This window comes from Harpia harpyja, chromosome 4 (genome assembly GCF_026419915.1).
Source record: "Harpia harpyja isolate bHarHar1 chromosome 4, bHarHar1 primary haplotype, whole genome shotgun sequence".
NCBI classification, from domain to species: domain Eukaryota; kingdom Metazoa; phylum Chordata; class Aves; order Accipitriformes; family Accipitridae; genus Harpia; species Harpia harpyja.
In genome coordinates, this window is record NC_068943.1 from 81200455 (window position 1) to 81226110 (window position 25656).

General features: G+C 40.6%; 1 protein-coding gene across 6 annotated transcripts in view; it reads left to right on the top strand.

The window, feature by feature from the left end:
- GPATCH8 (G-patch domain containing 8) overlaps window positions 1-25656 on the top strand; it is a 58255-nt gene that overhangs the window by 2145 nt on the left and 30454 nt on the right. For 2 of the 6 annotated variants that reach the window (XM_052785030.1, XM_052785028.1), the window contains exons 1-4: window positions 13925-14005; window positions 15022-15056; window positions 20074-20091; window positions 22174-22246. Coding sequence is in view for 2 of the 6 variants with exons in the window: in XM_052785025.1 (XP_052640985.1) it covers window positions 13931-14005; window positions 22174-22246 (148 nt within the window). In the remaining 4 variants the exon portion in view is untranslated. Of the gene's footprint in view, window positions 1-13924; window positions 14006-15021; window positions 15057-20073; window positions 20092-22173; window positions 22247-25656 lie in introns of those variants that run through there. The other 4 variants (XM_052785029.1, XM_052785027.1, XM_052785025.1 and 1 more) reach the window with 2 other exon arrangements.

Below are 25656 nucleotides of genomic sequence, written 5' to 3' on the forward strand. Positions count from 1 at the left end.
CTAACAATTTTTCTGAAGTATATTGGTGGAGAAAGGCTTTTTGAACCTTGGTTTTCCTCCTTCATCAAAATCACTTTCAGAGAAGATTTTTTACTTTCTTTTCTATATTTAGATGGAGGTCACTTGAGATATAACACTGGCGTGGAATAAAGGAAATGGCTCACTATGCTGTTTGCAGGTCTGCTGTGAAAGCTGTGCTGTGACTGTTGCTAAGCATAGGTAAAAATACATCTGCCTTTAGCTTGCAGCTTTTGATCATCTCTATAAAATACTGGTCTCAAAACTACAGCAAAAATAAGACACACTGTTAGTGTGAAGTCACAAATTCGTACGTAGGCTCCCTTTGTAGGAGTGTTTCTGTCGGTGTTAAGAATGCCTTTTTCACGCAATTTCTAGCAGTTTTAATTCTAAGCTTCAGCAGATGAAATTTCTGTCCTTTGACCGAGTATGACTACAAACGTGACCCTGTGTTACTGCTAGTCTGTTGAGACCCAAGTAGGCACGACAAAAGGGAGATGGTGCTCTAAAATTACACGGCTTGAAGCAGGGATGGATGCGGCATGGTGAGGGGGAGGGAGGCTGTAGAGATCCCTCAGATTTTGTTCTTGGGTGATCTACTTGTGATCTTCTTCACAATGTAAAAGGATGTGTTACTGTCTGGAGAGAGGAAGAGAAACAAAAGGTCAGGAGTAAAGTGTATGGGTCAAAGGAACCTTTTAGCTGTTTGGAAGAAAGGCAGATGCCTTGGGACTAGTGATGTGGCTAATGGAAGAGAGTCACTGGATGGAAAAAAAAGGCATTTTAGGGTTGTCTTTAATGTTATCAACCTTATTTCTGGAAAGAAACTGGAAAGATTCTGGGTTTGGGAGGATTAGTTTGGCAAGAGTGCAAGTCAAGCATTGATGTGGGCAGGGGAGAGATGAGGTTAGCAGAGGTGATATTCAGGTTTCTGAGCTTCTGATATGCTGGAGAGAAGTGGATTAAAGGTGAGAGAGCTGCTGAGAACTATTCTTTTCTCCCCTGTGCCTGACTAAAGGAAGCCCAGCGCGATAGGGGAAGGCAGGAATGGAAACGTATGGGACTGGAGGGAAATGGGTTCAGGAAGGAAAGGACCTAAACCAGCTGAGAAAAAGAAGGCATAAATGGTCTGAAGTGCATAAAAAGGTGATGAGGGGAGAAGGATTGTTGGTGATGAGGGGAGAAGGATTGTTGAGCAGAGGGATCAGCTGAGCATTGGAGAAATAAGCAGCAGTGGGGTACCTTCCCATAACTGCAGCCAGAGCGATGCGATGGGTATAAAGAAAGCTGTAGAGGGAGTGGAGACACTATCACCGGGTTATAAGTAACCCTGTGGAAAAGAGTAGCTAGTATAAGGATAAGAAAGTCAGATATCCTTAAGGATAAAGATCATGGTATGGAGGGGGAGGAGAAGGATTATGTACTCAGAAATTATTACGAGTTCTCTCTATGGTAGGGTGGGAGGAACCTCAAAGCCAAGGATGGTTTGGAAGCTGAAATTGCCAAAGGAGCAGGAACTGGCATTGGAGGATATAGCCACAATGAGGTGATTAAGCAGCTTTTGGGTTTTTTTTTATAGGATTGTCTTACTCTTGCTGTTCTGTGTAGCTTTAGAAGCTGCACAAAAGGTGTAGATCCTCTTCTCTTTTTGCTGTATGCTCTCAAATCTTAGAAAAAACTCAAGGGAAAGCCCCTGGTTTTGACTGTATTTTGCAGGTGCTGAACTTGAGGGCAGCTGCAGTGAAAGGCATTTAGCTTTGCTCTGTCCATTAATTCTTGAACTTTCCCTGACCAGGGCAGCACAGCAGTTTGTTTGGGAGGCTTTGGGCAGTGAAATGAATTGCTGAAGGAGGAAGGATATTACTGACCTTCCTTCTCTTTCCTCTCTCTAGGCTCTGAAATGGTAAGTTAAGTCTACTGAATGGCTTACCCAAATAAATCCCAACCTTTTCCCCTTTTCCATTGCTGGAGGGGTTATTTTTGAGTGCACTGCGGACAAGCTTAGTCCTTCGGTTAAAAGATGTACTACTTACCTGTCGCAGGGATGCCTGTCAGTTGTCTGCTTCTGCTGTCTCCTTGATTGACTGGCTTCCCCATGGCAGAGACAAACTTGTGAACCGTTGTAACTTCAAGTAGTTATGAATGATAGCTGTTGACTATGCTAACAGAGTATTTTAAAAGCATTACTGAAAGCTGCATGTATATGTGAGACTGCTGCAATGAGTAAATATATTTTTTAGTGTTATTTTTGTAATTGCAATAGTTTTATTCTTTAGATTAATGAACTCAAAGAATGAATACTGGGGATGTCTCCATATTGCTGAAGTCCAGTGGAGCTCCCAGATACTCACAGATGTTGAGAAAATGTTTTCTTGCTATATCTTTCTGCTTTTCATTGTTGAAGCAGAAATATTATGAGCCATATGTGTATATGTGTACAATAATTTCCTCTTCCTACGTACATTGCACTTACATGCATCATTAGCCAGACGGAACACAAACTGTTCTGTTTCTTGTTTTTTTAATTTGTTGTATAGTCTGTACAATAGAATAACACTTCCACCAAGCAGAAATGTCTGGTTTTCCAAACTGGGTTGAAATATGGCCAGTCTGAACTTCAGTTCTGGTATTCTTGCTTATGCCAGGAAGGTAGGCTGTCGTCTCCCCCCCCAAGGATTTGAAGAGCTAACCAAGCACATCGCTGTTACTGGCTGGTCTGTGCTTCTAGTTCTGCCGCTTCCAGCAAGTTGAGCTGAACGCTGATGGCATGGGGATTTTATGCTTTTTAATTGGCAGAATGTCAGGGATAAGTTTTGTTCCCAAGCAGCTTAGGCAGTCTGGCTTACTGGACATCTGGGCCGACAGCATGGAGTTTTAAAATCTGTCCTTCTAATGAGTGCGTCTTGTCAGTGGCTTCAACTTCAATTCATTTCTTAGGTGCTGCCTAAGGCAAACGTATTTGATTTTTATATCCTTCAGCAGGGCATGACTGCTCGTGGGTTTTGCGGCAAAGTAAGTTGATGGCTTTTCTCTGTGCTGCAAGGAAATAAAAAGGTCATTTTCTTTTGCCTACTTTTACTAATTGGGAGAAGAAAAACTTAATGTGAGGGAATGAGGATTGGAGTCTCTGCAAAATATGTTATCCTGAGCTTCAACTGATACAAGATCCTGGTGTGTGAATTTGCCTTTGACAAATGTAGCTGAAAGCAGTCCAGGAGGTAGCCTTTTCCATGGCATGTTTTCTAATTTAAGAATTGATCTTAGATTTTCTAAAATCTATTAGTATCGTTTAGAGATCCTCATTTATCATTAGATGAGGGTTATATTTCTGGTGTGGGCACAGCACAGGAAGAATACTGCTCTTACCTCCGTGGCAAGACATGCTGACCTCTCAGTTGAGCAAAGCAGGAACATCAGAACTCTGATTTTTTTGCCTGCCTGTGTGAGCACGGAAGGGAGGGGAAGACTAGGGGAAGACGAGTTATAAAGTAAATGGAGTAGTATTGGTTTAATTTTTAGAAGATCACAGGAGAATCTGAACTTCAGTGTGAATTTTTGGTACTTGTGTGGTAAGTTAATTTTATATAGACCTTCTTTCCTGTCTTGGTTGTACCTTTCCCTACTCTGTGTTTTGTCACTTCTGTTCTCTCCTCTCGTGCGGTGATGTTCTCTATTGCCGTGGTTAACTGGATAGGAAACACTTTATTCTAAAGTCCCACAAACCATGTCTAAGCTATCTCAGCTTCTTCTGAGTCACCCCCTCTGAAACAAAACCAAACCCTCCTAACTAGTCTCCTAACACCCGCTACATGGGGATGTAGAGCTTTAGGAGTTCATCCGATCAAAAAGCAGTATTGCAGTTCTTGGTCAACTTCCTCAGCTGACATATGCTTTGCTCCTACCATACAGTTTTAAACCTGTAGTAATTTTTGGTACTTTCCACCTTCACGCAGCTCTATGAGCAAATGAATTCATTTGAGATTTTAGCCATTCACAGTTTTCAAGCCAGAAGTTGATATTAGGATGTCTGTTTTAAATATCCAGGTATCCCTTAGCCTTCAGTTTCCATCATTTGACCCAGTTTTGAGTCCAGGAATTAGTGTTTGGCTACAGTATCTCTTGAAGACAAGTGGTGATGGTGAACGTTTTCCTTTGTAGATTGTTCTGGTAGTTTGGCCACTGAAAGGTGTGTTTTCCTTTATTTTTCTTCTAGATTTTTCTATTTTCAGCTTTTAGCTGTTGTTTCTTGTTATGTCCTTCTCTACTATGCCAAAGCACGCATCAGTACACTGTCTCCTCTTATGTGAGGGCATATATAGCATTTCTGTCTTAGTCCTAGCCTCTTCTGAGAGCCTTAACGGTCTGATCTCTGAATTCCCTTATTGCAGGGCATTTTGCTATTCCCTTTGCATTGTTATGGCTATCTGCATCTTAAAATTTTCCACGTTTATGACTATGAGACTTGCATAGAGGAGTCTATTCTAGACTCCATCTGTATAATATGCAGAGATAAACTCTTTTTTACTACTTTATTCTTATTTGATGTTCCTTTGTTACACACCTTTGGACTGTATTTTTATCCTTTTTGCTACCATATTGCATGAAGAAGTTTTAACTTGGATTTCTTTTGCCTGCTTGGGTGCAGCCCTATGCTGCAGGTGTGTTTGTACAGGGCTCTGTGAAAACAGACTTTGTGTTAGTGAGTTCAGGCCAGTGTTATATGGGTCAGATTGCTCTGTACAAACATGTCATCCACATTGCTGCTTACTATTTGTTGGGCTTCATGACCTGCAAACTGAGTTGGCAGTTGCTCTATTTCTCCTCTGGTCATTGATAAAAAGTTGAATGGTACTGAGTCTTGTGGAACAAGTTAGGAGTTTGAATCCAGTTAACATGCTCCTGAGTGAGGTTTTCTGTGATGTTTTGGTTTAGAAACAATCCTTTATCAAGTCAAACACCATATTGAGGGAGAAAAAAGAAGAAAGACTGTACTATGAAAGCTTGAAAGTTTGTGGTGGTAAATAAATTATACCTTAGATATTAAATGACTAGCACCCTATCCCATCAGGGTATTTTCTCTTTCTCTTGTTTCAAAGTCCTTGTTAGTCATGAAGACGCAGGTGCTGGAAGCTGCAGCATCTTCTGCATTGAGGTATGTTAAGAAATGGCTAAGAGAAAATTGGGTGAGTGAGACCAATGCTAATACTCTTTGGTACAGTTGCTGGAAGCGTTGAAGAACTGAACAGCATCCCTCATGTGCTGGAACAGATTTATAGCTGGCGTTGGTAGCGGCAGAAGGAATCTGAAAGACATTAAATTGTTCTTGTTTGGTGCCAAAGTATGCAAAGCATAGCGAAGCAGGGACCTGCCTCTGGCTTCCACTCCTTTTTGTACAAGCTGTTTATCTCTGAACTGTAGAACATGTTTTTAATTGGATAGCTCTAACTAGGTATTTATATGCACATTTTCCCCATTTAAAGCTCTTGACCTATAAGTAGTCTTGAATGTGTTCTGGCGGGTGTTTTTTCATTGTTTTTGGACTTAACAGGTAGAATTTTGCCATCAAAACTAACTTTTAGTTTGGTAAACAAAAGGTGCCATCAACTTCTCAACGTGTAATTACAAGGTGCTTCTTTCAAAAGTTGCCAATTTAAATTCATATCCAAATCTTAAGTGATTACTTTTGTTGTATTCACTTGACAGGATTTTCATTTTAAGTACTCTCAAAATAATTGATGTGCGTGTTTGCCTACAATGAGGTTTTGCTGCAGCTTTCACAAGATGTTGACTGTAAATATTAAGCTATTTTGGTGGGTGTGAAGATGTGCAGTGTCTGTACTTACCCTCTTGCATTGCTTATTTACAGGGAAGAGACTGGGAAGGTGACTTATAACACACAGAAAGCTATGAGAATGCTAGCTGCTGTTTGTGAATGCTTTACCTCTATGTTGCTAGGAAAGGATAACTGAATTTTTTTGCATCTTTACAGTCACTACAGGGAACAACAGGGAAAAGGACGGTTTTGTTCTGGAAAGCATTAACAAAGGCTTTCCAGGTACCAGTACAAAGTTGCTTTTGTATTGCTTTTTATAGTTTTGAGAAACCACATGGCCTTTAAAATTATCCAAGAAAGCTTCCAGTGTGAACAGGGTTGGATGGAGTCATCTTCTAGGTGCATATTGGTCTTAAAAATGTATTTTCTTCTGGGCACATAATGAATATTCAAGAAACACTCCTAAGCTATGCTTTCCTGGAGTTGTTTTTGAATTCTCTGGATGGATTTCTAAACATCAACACGGTTGTCTGCATCAATTACGTTTTGGAGATCTTCCATCGTATAGAGTCATCAGGTCCTGCTTAGCTTAAAAGGGCAGCATAAATTACTGTCTGAGATCTGTAGTCAGCGTACATAGGGCAATATGGATCTTGCGGAGGAATTATAAGCCCGTTATGTTTTGATTGTGTGTAATAAACAGTTGATTAGTTATGGTGAGCTGGATTTGGTTTTACCACTTTCCCTCTCCCATCTATGTTGGCTGAAATTTACTGAAGAGGTTAGCAGATGATGTAGTTGATAGAGCCCCACAAATAAACAAAGTAAGAGGTAGTACTAGCAGACCTTGTCAGTTATGCCTTTCATATCTGACCTTGCCTGGAGTTGGTTTTTCTTCTCTCTCTGTCCCACATATAACCCTATAGCTGCGCCCGGTGGTATGTATTGCCTTCAGGCGGTGTGGGGAGAGGTGGGTCAGTCGAGCTTGGGGCTGTGCAAAACTGGAATGTCTGGTAACAACAGCTGACCAAGCTGGAAGAATTTTTAAAGAGAGAACTAGACGCAAAATGCAACACAAAATGAAATAATTGTTGATTATGGTTTGCTGAAATTCCTAGTCTTTGGGTTAGGCAAGAGCCTGGTGCTATGTCAGGTCCTTGCAGAGTGAGTCTTGTGCCTGTCTCTTGGCTATTGTGCTGGTGCTGGACTAGCAACATTGACGCAGGTGTCCTGGATGTGGAGTGCTTGCAAGGGTTGTGCTAGGAGCCATCGTTGGAAAAAGCCGAGGGACGTTAAGGTGCCTTGTCCTCCTAAAGGTCTTGTAACTGCTCAATCTCCTCCTTTAAAAAAGAAAATTTTAAATTTATTAGGATATTTGCTTCTGGAATCAGTGAGTCTTTTTTTTTTTTTTTTTCCCTGACCTTGATCTGTGAAGGTGCCATATGTGTGCAGGCAGCAAGGATTGTGGAGAGGTGGCATTTGCTCACTTGTGTTCAGATGCTGCTTCAGTTTCCTGCGCTCAACCGTTGAGACCTTGCATCTGTGCTGACCCGTCCCGGGACGGCTGCAGGAAATGTCAGCTGTGCTTTCCAGTTGCGGGAGCAGAAACTGGAGGGCACTGCAAAATATTCTGTGATTTGTAGCTAACGCAGTCTGCCTTGGCTTTATCTACAGTAGAAAATAGCCTTTTTTGTGGGTACTCATTTCTCTTTTTTGATATTCCCAGTGTCTCAGCTGCTGGTTTGCAGCCTAATGCCTTCAGAGCTTTCAGGAATGGGGACTGGGCTTGGTTAAATGTTTTAAAGTGGCACTTGTGGGTAACAACCCTGAATTTTATGGCTTGACTTAGTATTTTGGGGAGTTTAAGGTTTATTGATTGAATTGATGGGTAAATAGAATATGCACAAGTGGTGCTGACTTGCTTTAGTGTTTTAAAATTCCATTTTCTAAAGTAAATGCAGTATAAATGTTATTTTTTTTGAGTCTCTTCCTGATATTCTACCAGCGTAAAACTAATTTTTGAATATCTAAGGAGCACACTGTGCTCTTTTCAAGTGCAGTTAAGCAATCATGATCACGCTGTGCTCTTTTCCAGTGCATTTAAGAAATAATGATGGTGAGTATAGTGAGATGTTTCTGCAAAATCACTGTCTTTAGATTGTTATCCGCATGGTCACGGGAACAGGCGTTTCTGTGCACCTTCCTAAGCTGGTCCTGAAATTCAGTGTGGACATAAATAGATTGTTTCTGCTTTGACATCTCGGCAACTGAATTCTGCATGTTCCCTCCGTAGTCATCACTGATTTTGGTGCTCTTAGGCATAGGTTTTATGCTGGAGTCATCTTATTTTACTCTGTTCACACCGTTGAAGACATTGTCCCTGTGACTTGTGGAGCAGGCAGCATTTTCCCCAGGTATTCTCATTCTAGGCTTTTTGTATCTGATTTCTGTTGGGTTTTGTGACTTACATCATCTTCCTTCATATTAATAATAATGTTCATGTAACTGAGCTCTCTTGTTGAGCAGTAACTGAAGGGACAGCTGAATGAAGACGTTCTGAAAGAAGACCATTGCTTTCACGTCTCCATTATACTATTCTTTTGTTGTAGTTTTCTCCCGTCTCCGCATGAGAGCTGTGTTTCAAAGTTTGGCTTAGCTACTGAAATGTAGACTACCACATTTACTTTTCTTTTGAAATAATACATAGATAACTTAGGGCTGTTCGTAAAAGAAACCACTAATTCATGTCAGGAACGTGCACTATATGGAATGTATTCTGCATGTTGACATCTTAATATCCTCTGTGCTTGGACAGATTGTAAAGAGCAGTCCAGTAATTAATATCCAGGGAGGTCTAATAGCCTTGAAGCAGCTGAAGTGACTCATAGTTCTTTCCTCCTTGTGTTGATGATGCTGTAGGTTACTTAGAAAATGCAGCATTCGGAAGTCGGGTTTGGTTTTGGAAACACCATTTTGGGGGAGTGAGAGGGAAGGAGAGAGAGCATATTTTTCTTCTGCCTTGTAGTTGTGAAGATGCTTTTAAAAGGTTCCTCCACCCAGCCCAGTAATATCTGTGTGTCCTTGGATGCTTTGTCTTTGCCCACCGTGATGAAAAGGTGCCTCGTGTAGGGGAGAGAATTAATTCTGTGATACTAAACTTACTCTGATAAATGGGCTTAAATCAACAATTCATTTCACTTGCATTGAGTCATTTATTGGCAACAATTCTTGCCACTAAAGATTTTGGGATGAAAGTGTGATTAAGTTCTTAATTTTTTTTTTTTTTTTAACGATACTGACTATGTCTCACTGCTACAATGTTTGGGACCTTATAAGTAAGAAAGAAAGAAACAGTGGTACTCTTTTCCGTTAGCTATTTAACTTGAATTGTTTCAGAAAATGGCATTTGTTGGGCCAGAGCTCTGAAGTATTTACAATGTAAATAAGGGAGAATAAGGGTCTAAAATCCTGCATGGAGGCAGCTTTTGTTAGTTGATTTTTCAAATGCTGTATTTATAACTCAGCAGTTAAATGTGTGAGGGCCCTAAGACATAAGGTTTGGTGAAGAGCTTCATGCAAAGATCAAACAATGGGAAGGTGGACGAGAGAGGAGAGGACACTTGACTGTGAGTAACTAAAATGGGTACTTAGCCAAAGTTGGGATGATATTACACAAAAAATTACAGGACGCAAACATATTGGCTCCTGGAGGTGAATGCAACGAGGAAACTAAATGGTGTGCATGGTGTATAATGAGGAATGTTTAGATGTTGAAGGCTTGTCCTTGCTTCTCATCCAAGTAGTAAAATATATTGAATTTCAGTATGTTTGTAGAGAAGCACCTAGTGTCAGAGTGCTTGCTGTAGCGCAAAGTGATAGCAATAAATTATGTTTAAGTGGAAGTCTCTCATCTTATTTGCTCTGCTGTTTTAGGATGGAGGTAGCATCTGTAAGAAAGTGATATAAGCAGTGCAACACATCTTGTTTTACAAAGCAGAAGTGAGGAAGCCTGATACAGCCAGCTCTAAAATGGAGGGGCAGAGGATGAGAGGGAGAAGGGCACTGCATGCAGCCCTGAAATCCTTGTCCACGGGGGTAGGTGGAAACCTTGTCATTAGCAAGCAGGGCCAGGATTTTACTGTATCTCTATACTAGTCATACAGGGAAGAAGGTTTGGGAATAGGTTTTGAATAGTGCTGGTTTTAATGCCGCTGTTATTTTATGGCCTGGTATCCATTTTGTAGGGATTGAATTCTTTTCACTTAAAGGTTTCCTCGGAAGAGGGAAGCATCCCTTAAGTCCACAGAAGACACAGATCGAAATAATATTAAAATGTGGTCTGTGCTTACGGTTCATGTTTGCCAGAAATGTAGTTTATTCTCAACAGATTCAACATTTAGGGTTTAATTAATTGTTAGATTTAAATGTTAAAGTATTTTGTCTTCCTCTGATTCATTGTCTTAAGATACAGCAAAACAGAAAGGTTATATAGATCCATTTGATGTGCCAGGCTGAAGGATTGGAAAAGAAGGAAAACAGATGGAATTCCCCCCAACTTGTTCCTTAGCCAGCTCCAGGGATGAGGAGGCAAAGGGACAGACTGTGCTGCCTCTAGCCCCACAGAGTCCCAGCTCCAAAAGGCTGTGATCGCCACGATGGCAGACAACATCACCTTAACAAGCAGTTTCTTGTGGCCCCAGAAGCAAGAACCATTTTTCTCCTTGCTTGTTAGGCACCATGAGGTTGAATAGGCTCAGAAATTTGACCTCAGTATGACTGTTGGATTATCCTCTTGCTTTTTTCCAGGGTGAGTTACTTTATGGTGGAAGGGAAATTTTTCCTTTATAATTTGTTTTAAGTATTGATAAATAAAGAACAGTCTCTGTGATGAGTATTGATTTCAGTTCAGTTTGGACACTTTGTTATTCTGATGCCTTTAATTACCAAGCCTGTAACAGCCAAGTTCCTAATATAGCGAGCAGTTTGTCAACATCCCACCAAGCCTTGTTCCTGTGTGCTCAGGTGGCATTTGCATACCCAGGAGTTCAAGGTGATGGGAAGCACCCTGCCTCTTTTGTAAGCTCTAGTATTAGTATTGCTGTTTGTAAAAACAAGCAACCCCTTCCCACTCCCATTACCAGTAACAAAAAAACCAAAGTAGATATAAAGTAGATAATAAATCCCCAAGTATATAAAGTGGATAGTAGTGGGATCACTAGAACTTAGAGAGAATGGCTTTATTTGCTTTCTGACTTTACATTTGGCTGTGACATACCGAGTGTTCAGTTTTTTGCATGTTTTTTGGGAGGAGACATTGTTTTTCAGCACAGAAAAATCGAGTTGTAAAGCCTCAAATCAGCAAGGCATGCTTTCAAACTGGAATTGACCCTTGCCTTTGTAAAAACAATTTTAACTGTCTTGGCAGGCAGTGCGCTGAAGGAGACGGTGAGTAGGCAGAAATATTTTGCCAACTCCAGGTAATTTAGTTGGCATATTCTGAGCTATCTGCAGGCAGCAAATCACGTTGTGAAATTAGGCAGGGGGGAAGTATGTCTTTGTTTTTGCTGAGAGTGTTTCAAGGGTTTGTTAACTAGATGTTACGTGGATTTAATTTTTTTATATGTGAAGTTTTAGTAATGTGTTTTTGCTAGCGTTTAGCAGTCAACAGTGCAATTCATTAACAGCGTGTGCACTCTTGACTGCTTTTGTTCTTTTGGGCGCTACTTATTGGGAGGCTGGGCTGTGTCATCCTGCCATTGAGGCAGGTTTCATGTTATCTTCTCCCTGCTGGGCTCCCTCCCTGACTTCACAGCGCACACATGTACAGTCTGTACATCTACACTGTGCCTGTCTCCAAGAATTACTAGCATTTTTAAGCAGCTCAACGACTGCATGTGCATGGTAAGTTTGCCTTCAGCTTGCTCCTTGAAGGCTGTCCAGAAAAAAATGGATGGAAGTGGATTGCTGCCTGCAGATTAAGCCCCAAATTTGCTCTGGAGAGGCTGTGGGAAAGAAGACTACTGGGAACAGAGCGTGGTCTGGGCAAATTATCACTGTGGACTGCAGGTGATGTATAGGCTGGTGGTTGGGGCACCAGCATCAAAGCACGTTCTCTTGGCAACAGGTTTTTGTCAAGATGGTCTCTTGCAGATTTGCATCACTGGATACGAACACTTGTTCCAGAGGGTTTTTGGAGGCTGGTGCCTGGCTTGTAAAATTCCAACAAGCAGTCCGTTACAACTGTAATTTGCTCTTTCGCATGCTGGCTTTCATTAAAATTCTTGCAGAAGGAAAAGTTGGTGTTGGTAGAAAGGAGGAGAGTGACAACATGTTTCTCTTGGCAGTGGTGCTAGGTGCTGCTGCTCAAAGTAATTGCAGAGCTGGGATGCAAATGAAAACCGCCAGGTGTTTGGTGTTTGCTGAGCAGCCAGCAGGATTTCAGTGGCACTGCAGAGCCTGGGAAAGGAATAGGGGATGACAGCCAAGGCCTTAGCACCTCCTGGGATTTCACAGGGCTGTGATGCTGAGCGGTGCCCAGGCAACCTAGGAGAGCCCACTGAAAACAGCCCCCTTCAATGGCTTTTGTGCTAATCTCAGCTGCAGGCATCTCTCCTGTTTGCTTTTGAGTTGCAGGTAGAAAGTCAGATTTTTTTTTCCTTTCCAGGTATGCACTAGTGATGGTGGATGTTAGTGCTACATCATAGACCTAATGAATGGCTGAAAATGGTTCACTGTGTTTGCAGCTGCAGGAATTTGAGTTTCAGAAACCTCTGAAATTACAATAGAGATGTTTTGTTTTGTTTTGTTTTTTTCCCCTGAAATGGCCATTCGCACTGATGGTGTTCCAGCACCAACAATTATTCTGGAGGACAGAGACTGCCATTTGCCTTCCTAGCTCATGAACCCTGTATGCTTAATATCCAGGCAAAAGCATGCAAAGATTGAATTTTGCTGTAGCGGATGCTTGAGGAGGATTGCTCGACTCTAGTCTCTACTCTAGTGGCTGTCATTTGTGTGTTGTACTGTGCTTACGTGGGACCTTTGGGTAGGGGAGAGGTTGCCCTGTTCAGAAATCAGCAATCTAGAAGCGTGCATGGTATATGTTGGTGGAGGCTGGGCTCAGTATACCATAATAACAATCCTATTTAATTTTCCTATCTACTTTAATTATTATACATGACCAGCCTGTAGGACTAAAGATGTTTCAGGGAGTTGCTCCAAGAGTGTAAGGAAGCAACGTGCTTGTGTTTATCATTCTTCGTGGCCTTTTCTTTGCTGTGTGAGTATCTGCACACTTTATTAGTACATTTCCTTGTGTATCTCTTGGTCTGTCTCTTTCCTCAAATGTGTTCCTCAGTCTTGTCATTTTTTGTGTAGCAGTTTTAGGTACTGTGCTCACAAATGCTTTAAGCTGGTACGTCTGGAATAAGCAGTTCTGCGCGTGCATCCCGGCATTCTTTGTGCCAGCATACGTGTGGCCATGTGGTCGGCTGTGTTGGGGGACTGCTTGGGGTTGAAACTAATGGCTTTTTTGAGTGTTGGAGGATCACTTCTACTAATGGTTCGCTGTGCAGCTGCCTAGATTCAAGGAAGGGGCTGCTCCAGAACATGCACAAGTGGTATGGGCACAGGGAGAGGTTTTGTTTGGTACCACTGTGGGGTTTTGTTGGTTTAAGGTGTGTGAAATTACGTGTATGCCTCAAGCAATTTGGATTTCCTGCTGCAAGGAAAGCCTTACTCTTCTTTAAAAGAGAAAAGACAGCAAAACCCCCCTTTGTTGTGGTGGGGTCAATTCCTTCTGCTTCTTGTCCAGTGTGATTTTAAGGTCGGCACTGGTGCTTATGGTCAGTGTTTTCACAGACTTTCTAAAGAAAAAACCCCAAAGTATTGTCATCGTAAACGTTTGATATTTTGCCAACTTCCATAGTTTATGATTATCATCAAATTGGCTTAGTTTGTTTTTAGAATAATTTTTGTTTTGTTCTTGTAGCCTATATACTGAATTAAGCTTGTATTTAATAAGTTCATTTGTTAGCAAAATTATATAAAATATAACACTGTATACAAACTGGAATCTTTAAACTAGACTGTTGGAAATGTGTTCTTTGCTGTAGAGCTAACCCTCCTTTTCTTTTACAGGGCAATCACTTTGATCAATATGAAGAAGGGCACCTGGAGATAGAGCAAGCATCTCTAGACAAGCCTATAGAATCGGTAAGATACATACTTATCAGCATCATCAACCCACCAAAAATTAGGCCGTGATCGGATGGTACGTGACGTGAATGCAGTCAAATTTGATAGGAGTGGGCATCTTTTTGTCAGTACAGGGTTAATTTTTGTGGTAAATTGCATGCTGAGATTAAGTGGGCCTGGAATTTAATCTTTAAGTAGTTCTCCTAAAACAGCAGGTGACTTTAAATTTTAGTTCAACATGATATTTCAGAAATTATTTAAAATAATACATTCATTCATAGATATTTATTTTGTTAAGTTTTTGTACTTTTCTTTGAATAATCAGTTTAATTCATATGCGAACCTGATGGAATAGTGTAGTAAAATGTATTTTGATCCTTTTTTAGTTTGTATTTTTGGAAAACTACTGGTGTGTTAAAGTGTTAGAATGACATCTGGCAGTACAGAAACACGGATGCATTACAGTATTAGTATAGCAGTCCTTCCCCATGAATCTGAAACTGTGCTGTGAGCTTCTGTGAAGTATTGCTTTACTTTGAATTAGGTGTGGAGAGTACAGCCATAAGATGGGGAAAAATTAAGTTTTGTTTAGTTTTACCTTTTTAAGCTTTTTGGAGCTTTTTAATTTTTCTCTTTGCAAAGCATCTTCTGCTAGTGTTAGGCACCATAGCTTGTTCAGCCTAAACTGGACCTAAGTTTGGCACTTAGCTTTAGCTAAGTTTCATTTGCAGTTTCAGTACGAGAGCAAGAAAACTTGTAGTGAATAACCGAGGATCACTTAGTGGTTTTCTGATTAAGACTAGACTTTTGTTAAGAAAGTACTTGTCAAGTGTTTCTTTTCCCTATTGATAATTTAAGTTCTCTGTTAAAGTTTCTTCACGTTAATCTGCACTTAGAAGAAACTTAGTGTTAGCAAAAGATCAATATATATTTTTCATTCATGTGTAGGTTGGTGTTGTGTGTGTTTTGTGTGCGTGTTAGATGTTTACAAAAAATTTACACAACTTGGGGTGTTCGACATTTTTCTTCCGCAGCAGTTGGCCCATATTAGCTAAGCAGCCATGATCTGGTTTGTATTGCACGGTCTGCCTTTTTTAATTTCTTCTCTAGGGTTTCCTTTCCCCCTTCTTATTTCTGTTCTTCTGGTCCAGTGAACACTGCATATAGTACCTACTGTCTTAATGTGCTGGCATGATGCTAGATTTAGGCATGGCAGTAATTGATGACGCATGAGATAATGCTGCAGAGATGGGAATTCGTATTCAATGTTCTCCTGAATACTTCAGTCTTATGTTGTGATGTGGGGATTTTAATTAAAATGCCGAGCTTGTTTCCTTATGTAAATATAATGAGAAATGCTCGTTGGTAGACTACTCTGTGCCACGCTGGAAATTAGCATTTCAAAATAATTCAAATACTACTTACAGACTAGACTGGTTACCTGACTTCTAAAAATGTTTTCCCAAACAGAGGAATAGAAGTGGTCACAGATTAGATCTCTTTGGTGTTCTGAAGGGAGAGATGCCTACAGAAGTATGTAAAACATGAACGAGTACACTGAACCCAACAACACGGGCACACAGGCTCACAGTGCAGCTTGGATCATCTGCAGATGTAATACTGTGTTGCAGTTTGATTAATGTTGAACTGCAGCAGAAAAATTAAATTCAATTACGGCTTTTATATTTTATTCATATTTATGTATGTATCACTATCCAAATACTGGGACATTATTAATCTTTACAGCTTTTTGGTAGGTTTTAGTAAGTACAGTTCAGCCTAATGGTTAAATTTGAAAACAGTTTGATGGAGAGGGCAAGAGAATGGCTTACTACTTTGGGAGGAGAGTTAAAACCTCAAATTGTTCTTACTTTAAAATCAAGTGTGTTTCACTCTTCTTTTGTCTGTAATAAGAGAAACAAGCATTTGAGGTGTAAAAGCCCTAGCCTGGGACATGAAAATCTTGGAAGGAGTCACGGAACTGAGTAAATGTATGTTCTGCATTGTCACAGCAGCTGTGCTCTGTGTCAGAGCACTCTTGAGCTGGCTTCATGTGCTAGTCCCAAAATTCAAAAGCTGACGACTGCACAGGGTGTTTTTTTGGTCTCATAAACAAGTCTGGTGTCAGAAACTGCAGCCAGAAACAAACTGGTCGCTTTTAAGGTTAATCTTCACATGGTCTTCATTAAATACACTGTTGATTCTTAAAAGAAATTCTGTAGCTGGGAAGCATAAATAATTTTGTCAAGTTTCCTGACGCTTGTGAAAATGATTTTGCTTCCACACTATTAATGACCTCAGTGCTTTTTAAATTGGAAAATTACACACCTTAAAATAAGGGATGGTTTTCTTGTCAGAGTTTAGTGGTGCACCTCTCCTGCAAGAGTTTTCACTAGGAAAGAGGTGTTCGTACTGCTTTTTCTACCTTCTTGTATTTTATGCTGTTTGCTCACCCAGAAGTGGATAACATCCCTGCACTGAAATTGAGAGGGAAGGAGTAAGGACAAGTCTCTAATCTGCAAATACCACACATCTAAATATTTGAATATTAACAAATTGTTTTGTAATCCTTAACCAGTTCTCTGTTAGCAATTCAACTGACCTTTAAAAAGGAGTCTGCTCAGAGTAATGAGTAAGAGCCTGTGTTTCACATTATGGAGATAGTCTGGATGACAAATGTCTTTGTGCGAGGAAGGGTGTTTATAACAATAGCAGATCAAAGCACTTTCCAGTCAAAAGTTTAAAGTATGGTTATTCTACAGACTGAAGAGTAGATTAAGTATATTCTCTTAAATGTGCTTCTTGCAGCTTCTCACATCATCTTAGTAATATGAAAATGCTTTAAAGACTAAAGGTCGCTTGCGTTTGGAAATCCCAGGGGGCAGTGGGTTTCACTTGAAGTATACGTTTGACAATCACTGCTGAAGTGAGATCCATCTCTGCAGCATTATCTGTTGAGAGGTGCTGACTGTACTGCTACAGCATGCAACTCAAAGGTGGCTGGAAAAATAGGTTTGGGAGTCTACAGATCATTACAATGTTGAAATGTGTCCTCAATTAGTGTACTAGTATTTTTGTTCCTGTGGAAATCCTGCTTTGTACAGCTCGTTTAGGCCAAAGATGTCTGGACTGAAACATGCGACTATAACCAAAGTACATTTATGGAAAACAGAGCTGACATGAGCTAGTGGATGTATGTAGCCTAAATGAGAAGCCAGCTATTTTCCATTACTAATTGAAGAAAACATTTTATATCAATGGACTCTTCATAGCTGCAAATACTGATTTTTTTTTTTTTTTTTTTTTTAAATTACTCCCCCCACCCCCCAAGTAACAATTTTTTTGTTCTGGTTTGAAAGATGCTGCACTTACACTGGCTGTTCACGTCAGTGGAGCCACTGGTGTCTGGTGTCCTTGAAAAATCAGAGCACTTAACCCTTTTTTAAATTCAAGAAGCTGCATGCATTTGTTTTAAAATATTTTAAGTGCACTGAGTTCAGGTACTTGAATGGGAAGTCACAAAGTATTGCAGCTTTAATAGAATCCAGATTTTCTTAATGCTAATTCCTTATTTCTACTTGTTTACTGAATCTTGTTGCTGTGAATTTATGGTTTTCTTTGTCCCAGCAGTACAGGTCAAGTAGGAGATAGCAATATACCCTTAGAGCCTACACAAGAAAGCAGCCCTTTCCCCATGCAGGCAGTATGCAGAGTGTCAGGAATTCAAACCAAGCTGTCGCCGTTGCAGGTTGGAGGCCAGGCTGCATATCCCCCACTTATTCTGGAGCTTGTTAGTTTGTCCTTGTCATAACTAACAAATGTCCTTTTCCCCCCCTGCCCTTTCTAATTCTGCTCAGTTACACAAGGAGGTCCTTGAACTACACAAGGTTTCAGGCTTCAGTTGGTAGTTGTTTGATGATCACAGGCTATTGTAGACGACTGTATGAGCTGAAGCTGGGTTTTGTCGCACTGTATATCTGTACAGATCTGTGGACTCCACTAGTTCCAAAGTGTAATTTGATGAGGCTGCTGATTTGACATTTAGCAGTAGCCATATGTGGACAGCGCTATAAATAATGTGCTTCTTGAAGCTGAATGGTGTAGCATTACTATTTGGCTTTTCTCTCTAGTCTTCATTGTGTCATCTGTAGTGAGCTATAGGTTTTGTTTTGGGAATCTTTTCAACCTCTTGTTTGCATGGGTTCACCCAGTAGCATCCAATCCTTGCTTATAGATTCCTCAATACACAGTCAGCACAGTTTACAATCCACTCAAGAGAAGTATGGTTCCTGCCGATGCCAAGAGACGAACAATGTGAAAACAATACGTGGGGATCTTACGGGAAAACCTTTATTTGGCAAAACTAGTGTTTTGGTTTATCTGTAATGCAGCTCAATCCACCGACTGCAGATTATATCCCACATAACAACATCATCAAAACCTTTCAGTTCTTGTACCCATCTTTTCATTGTATGCATTTTTTTTTTCTATTGGCCAAACCTTTGTCAGAAATTTGTGCTGGGGATGTCCTGGTATCAGGAATCACTGATACCCATGGAAAGCAATCAAGGGCATCTTGTCAGGGTACAGGATGGGGACTTGGGAAGGCCAGTCTGAACTGTTAGAGAAGGTCACTTTGGATGAAATATTACCACAGTAGCTTAGCCAACTCCCATGAAAGTTTGGTGAAGTCAAGACCTTTACATTCCCTACATGCCTTTGGAAAAGTTATGCTTCATTTGTAATGCAAAGTTCTCCATCTGTAAATAGAAATGATCTCTACTGAACAGCTCCAAAGTGGTGAGAGTAATGCTGGGAGGTGTAAATTGTTCCATCAAGAGCCTGCCGAGCCACTCTGTCCTATGCTGAGCATCCTGTAATCTGGTGTCCAGTGTTGTCTCCGAGACTGGGTGCCGAGACATATAGCGCTGCTGTTGTGAGTAGTTTGGATGGTAAATGAGAACTCGCTTGCTCAAACACCTATTGGGAGACTTATTTTGGCTGTCTCAGTAATTTTTTATTGTGGCTGTAACACGAGGAGCTCCAAAACGATAGTGTAAGAAAGTGAGGAGACTTGTGCCAGCTCTCCACTGAGAAACAGGGGGGTTTCCTCGTTGGGCTGTTGGCATTTTTGTAGATTGCTGCAACTCTTCCTGTAGGAAAATTGCTACAACATGAGGGTAGTTCATTCAAAAGGAATGACAGTTCTTGACATTGACAGGAAGTTTGGTGTAAAAAAAGATGTCTTTTCGATGTGGAAGAGTCCATGCTTTTACAGAATTTTCACTTACAAATGCAATTTAAAAAAAAGCTGCCAGCTGTTGCAACATTTGCTGCCCCATGTCAAATTTTGGTCCTAATGTCCCTGGCTACTCCCCAGACCACCGGGCTTTGCAGAATGGCTCTCACGTGGGAGCCTAGCAAGCCTGGCCTTCCATAATTTAATTTTTAGGGCAGCATTTACGCTGAAGAGCAGTCTTGCCGGTCTGCCTCTGTGAGAGGTCTGCAATAGTGATTTGAAATGGAGGAAGAAGGTTGAACATGGCTAGAAATGAGCAGACTAATGACTAGGTCCTAACTCAAACGTTAATATTTAACTCTTAGGGTTGTTCTCCCTATTTGGTGAAGCAGAAGATGTTCCATTTCATTTCAGTAATACTTATAATTAGGGAGTAGTTTCACTGCTGAGGCAAACCAATGGAAGCAATTGGGGGGGTGGGAACACCCCCACCCCCTTCCTGGGAACTGAGACAGGATAATATTCAGGCATAATTCCAATTTATGTCAAACAACTTGTGACCATCCTCTTGAGTGGTTTTGTAAAAGTGGTGCTAATGTGTATAACCCTTCTAAATTTTTCTTTTTTCCCTTTAACATTTGTTTACCCCTTCACTGTGTCAGTCACAACACACCACTCTTGAATCTCCCAGCTGGTCTTGACTTGTTGAATTTATTTTATGCTTTCACTCTTCTTTAATAAATACATTACTTGCAAGCAGTGAATTGAAAACAAAGCAAAAGAAAAACTACCATTAGTGATTGGACAGTTTCTTACTTTGTGTTACATTTAACTGTTCTTTTGACAGCCCAGTTTTTAAAGCCAGGTTCGTATGGAAATGCTTTCACTCCACTTGCACTGCTTTTGGAAATAGCATACTGCTTCATCTGTCTTTATTTTAGTGCATTCATAACACAACACAGTCAGCACAATGTCTCATCTCCACTTAGCAAAAGATTGCAAAGTACTCCTTGTCCTTTTTTTGAAAAAGCAGCCATTTTTGTCAGCACCAGCTTTTAAAATCGGATTCAATAATCCTTTGTCAGATATAGTTGCAGTGCTAATGGTAGAACAATTAGTGCGTTATCCACAAAACCTTTGAACTTCGGGCCCCTTTTGCATGAAGGACTGTGCAGTTGTTGTGGCCGTTAGAGAAACGGTCTGTAGCAGATATGTTTGCAGGTAAGTTTTCCTATGCTTCTGAACAGATAGTCTTCTCCATGGTGTTTGTGGTTGGAATCCATATTTGTTCATTTTTCCTTTTTTTGCATATACTGATTTAAGCTTTTATAACCAGACATTTCCTTACTTCTCCTTTTTTTTATTTTTTCCCATGTAGCCCTAATTATGTCCTGGGGGAGAGCAGGTAGTGTGGGAAAGTTGTACACTGTTGCCTTGAAAAATACAGTGAGACAAAATGTCTTGCATAATGATATATCAGAAAAAAATAATTATTATACTTGATAGAATCTTTTTGAGGAAAAATGTATCCATGCAGCCAATATCTTTGGGAAGATTGTGTCTTTCAAGCTGATTCACCAAAGTTCTGCAAACTGTGTGGTCATTTTCTTCAGTGTGGAGTGAGTGAAAAAAACACAGCTATTCTGATTTCTGTTGACAACTTGGTTATTTAATTAAAGAAACCTGCAGCATATATAGATTTTTTTTTTTTTTTTTTTTTTTTTTAAGGTTCCATGTACCACTCAATGTTATGGATTCACAGCCTGTTATAATTCCGGGGGTATTTCTGTGATATCTTGAGTTGTGGTTTGCCTTATATGACAATTAATAATCAACAAATACATACCTGATTTTTATTTTTATTTTTTATGATTAGAAGGTGAACAGGGTCCTAACCGAGAGTCCTTCTTTGAGGAGTTGACAGTTGGTCACTGCTAGTAAACTGGTAAACTGATCAATAAGGGACAAGCTGTCAGCTTTAAATGGTTACAAGGGTGCCGTTAGCACTCTTGTTCTTTGTTTGGGGGAAGAAATCTTGCATAAAAACATAATGAATTCCACACAGAGCCCTGCTCAGCCCTATTTTCAAAAGCTGACACTTAATTGCTGCGTCAGTACTTTCCCACTTATTCCAAAATAGCTTTTTTTTTTAGGAAGATGAGACATTATGCTTATTGTTTCCCCTACATGCACTAATGGTTCCTTGCTGTTAACTTATTGCTAGGCCTGTTTCATTCTAACATCTTAGTATTTTTGTTAGTTTACATGTGAAATGCATCACCCAGTCTGTGCTTGAGCTCATTTTATTTAATTGATTTTTTTTTTGTTTTACTAACCTCACTGTTTTTTCAGTTTAATATTGGCTGCATGCTAGTTTATATATATATATATACACATATATAAAAAAACCCAATCAAGTCTAGCCTGGATTTTGCTATGATTGTGTTTTGGTTTCTAGTGGTGGGGCAGTCTTGCACTTACAACTTACTCAGTATTATAAAAGCCTGACACACAAACAAAATGACTAAACACATTGTAGATTTTCTTTACAAAAAAACTTAAGTGGTGCTGTCTAGGTGATGGATATGATTGTATAAATAGCTTGATTTTATGCTTTTTACTGTCAATTTTTATTGGTACACTTTATTTTCTCCCACATTGCTTTTTTTTTTTTTTTTTATTTTAAACGTGATGCACAAAAGTTGCCCAGCACACCATCAGAAAGTGACCGTCCCTGATACCCCAACCCCCTGGAAAAACTCTAGCCAGCAATTTTTGACATTTGTCTTTCCCTTTTATTGGGCATATATTGCCTTTTCAGTAGCATTTTTTTGCATGCATATATATGTAGAAAATCTCTTGCTCATCACATGTTTAAATGTCAGCGGGAAGGGAAGAATATATTATTGGAATATTTTTGGTTTGTTTTCTCTGTTCTGTCTGTCAGGATAATATTGGACACCGCTTACTCCAGAAACATGGGTGGAAGCTGGGCCAAGGATTGGGAAAGTCACTGCAGGGTAAGTCTAGTAGCTTGTGTCTGAAACATTCAACACCAGCTTCAGTCTTTAACAAAATTATTTCTGCTTTTTGTTCCTAGATTAGATTTTCTTTCCATTATTAATATATCCAAACAAATGCACTGTTGAGTTTCATATTTAGCAATTTGCAAGTGGAAGCTGCTGCCTCACTTATTGGTACAGGTTAGACGTGATGTGTGTGTGTCGTGTACGTGTAAGAATCACTGTGTTTGGCGTTTTTGGAGGGAGGTGAATTAACTGCCTACTTACTAACAGGTAGTTGTGCAGCTTCTAAAACTATAATGATATTCTGCTAGCTTGATGCTTTGATATTAAAAGAATTAAAAATACAAGCTAGTTATGATGATCTGTGTGCATGTTTCACAGTGGTGTCAGAAGCCATTAGAAGGCGAGTAAAAGGGCCCACTGAAGACTGAAAGTGGTGGCAGAGGTGCTCATGGATGGGAGAGGCTCACTTCCAGTTTCTCCAGAGGGCTTTCATGGGTTTGACTTATTTCTGTTCCCCAGCAGTCTATTTGTCAGGGATTTAGCAAATCTCCTGGAGATGCCGTAGTGCTAGTTGAACCAATGCACCTAGTCTCATGCTGCCTTGAGCCTAAACTCTTCCTGTGACACTAAGTCCCGTGATTTAAATTGAGCCAATGCTGCCCAGTTCATGTGGGTGACTTTAGCCATTCCCCTGGCCAGGAGTTCCTGTTCTGCAGAGGTCCCTAGCCAGGGTGAAAGCACACAACCATGTTGTGTTGAGAAAAACTGAAGGTAGTGCTTCCCGTCAGTTACTCCTTATGAACTGCCTGTGGTGTATACAGTGTCTGCCTGTCATACTGAGAGTAAGGTGCTCAGTATTTACTGCAGGCATGAGACTGTGTGCCCGGGCAGTTTCTGTAGAAACCTCTCAAAAGTGTTTGAAACTCAAGCACGCCCCAAGTTCCTCAGAGTAACTTACTCGTGTTCCCATACCCTTAGTCTGAAGACCTGGGAGCTTGTAATTGGACTTCCATGCCCCTACAGTGAGCCCATTAGAGGGATAAGTATTTCTGTGCTGTGGAGGACTGTCGAGAGGTAATGAGTTCTCTGAACTCTGGGAATGCATATTAATCTCTTGGACTAAGGCACTCTAACTTCTCAGACAGGACTGCGTTGGTGGTTAATGCTTCTTGCTTCCTCTAACATGGTTTCATTTGAAATCCTCTAGTTAATGCATGGCACTCTTACAGTCCTCTCGTGTCCCGTGCTGGTGCCAAAGCTCATGACGTGGTTGTAGTTGTCACCTCTTGGGCTTCTGCTTTGGCATGGCATTCACTGGATGTGTAATTTGGTCTGTTTTCTCTTTTGGGTGCCCCGTATTGCTCTGTGCGTCACCAGTGTGGAAACACGGAGACTTGAAAGAAACTAAAGCCTTCTCCCAGCCCCAGCCGGATTCAAAAGCACAGCCCTGAGGGGCCCTGTGCCATGAGGTGTTGCAGGCACTGACGTGACAGAGTAAACAGCAGATGACTGTACAGTCTTGAGTTTGGGGCAAGAGGGTGGTGTCGCCATGTCCTGAGGACAAGAGAGCCAGGGCTGCCCATGGGGTTGATCAGGCATTTGCATTTTGATACTTGTCCAGATTTAGATTTTTCCCACTGTGCATTTCGAAGCATTGAATCTGTACCATCTCTCTGACTCAGATATTATTCAAGCTCTGGTGACTTGAACTGTCTGGAAGCTACAGACAAATTGTGGGTATGGGCTGTGAGGGTTTTCCTGTGCCTTCTGCATTTTAATAGAAATGCAGGAGTATAAATAGCCCATCTAGTTTATCCCAGGTAGGTGCTGAAACCTTCTTAATGTAGGCTTTGGAGAGCATGTAGGAGTTGTATAGTGCCTTTCACCTTCTGGAAGGAAAGCAGCGCCCTGTCCATCTGACAGACAAAGAACCTCTCCAGCTGAGGTGCTGGGCAGGCAGAGGATGCAGAGGAGTGCTGCTGCTCCAGTTCTGCTCGACATAAAGACATCAAGGGTGCTCCCTCGTAGTTACAAGCAGCTAGAGCCTGTGTCTGTTGCCTGTGGCAGTGATGATGATCATGTTGGGAGTGTTTAATTCATTATCCAGTGACCTTTTTACATGAATCTTAGATCATCCCAAAATCCAAATATAAACTGCCAGGAAGGACACATTTGCATCCAATTTTAACCTTATTCTAGGAGTTTGAAGAGTGAAGTTACTTGATGTGCACTGAGAATGGAAGAGCAAAACAGAAAAGTTCTTCCCCTCTTCCACGCTCCGTTCTTGCCCAGAAAAGACCAGTAGAGATTTCTAAAGAGATGCAAGAATAGCAAATGCAGAGCATCTCTGTTAACTCTATTTGCTTTATGCTGTGCTTGAGCCTAAAATTTGCAACAGCCTATGGTTAAGAGGTACAGCAGAAGTAGAACCACTTCAAGTAGTCTTTAGCTGTGGATATGGTATCTGACCTCCTGCAGAACGCCTTGCAACAAACGCTTAAAAACCTAAATTTTGGTTTACATGTATGGAATTGATATTGCATTCATCTTTTTTCCATGCAGTTGACTTTAAATTTAAAGGAAGTTGATGAGTTCAGTGTGCTTATTTTTATTATGTAGCTTTTAATTCTGGATGTTCATCTGAGCTGGGGCTCCCTCTTTAGTTATGGTGAATCTAAAAATTATGCTGCATTATACTTGCCAGTCATAAATGCTTATTTCTTCTAGCAAGGCCGTTATGTTGTTGTTCAACAAGAACTTCACGCCGCAGGACTGTACCATTGTGATGGCTTCCTTCGCGTTAACTACCCACTCTGGATATAATATGGCGGTGAGAGTGCTGAACTGTTTCTCTGGATGGTAGCTGGAATAGCCTAAAATTCACACTTGCCAATTGCTGGTGGTAAAAATCTGCTGTTGTAGTACAAAGGTACCCAGCAGATTGCCTTATTCTCTGCAAAATTTCAGAAGCAGAGTAGTTTTGTACCTACTGAGGCAGCTGCCTTGTGGTGTAACTCTTATTAACCATTGTAGCTGATGGAAGAGCTGAGCCACTTGAATAAGAAAGCAAGTAATCCATGTCCTTAATGACGTAGCTGTCATAAGAGAAGCTGTATTCTAACTGTAACACATCTGCATCTTTTGTTTGATTTTTAGATGCGTATTGAGTATCAGACAGGGATAGTGCTGTTGTCTCTGACCATGCAAGTGCTAGAATACTGGTTCAGACAAGCTCATAATGAATTCAGCAGAGTCATTCCTCTGCTCATCTCTTCTGCTGATGTTTTTCACATTTTTTTACCACAAACAATTTGTGTTATATTTGGAAATGATACTTCAACTTGCTAACAGCCAGTGAATATGAAAAAGCAGAAGAGGGGGTTGCCAGTTGACAGGGATCT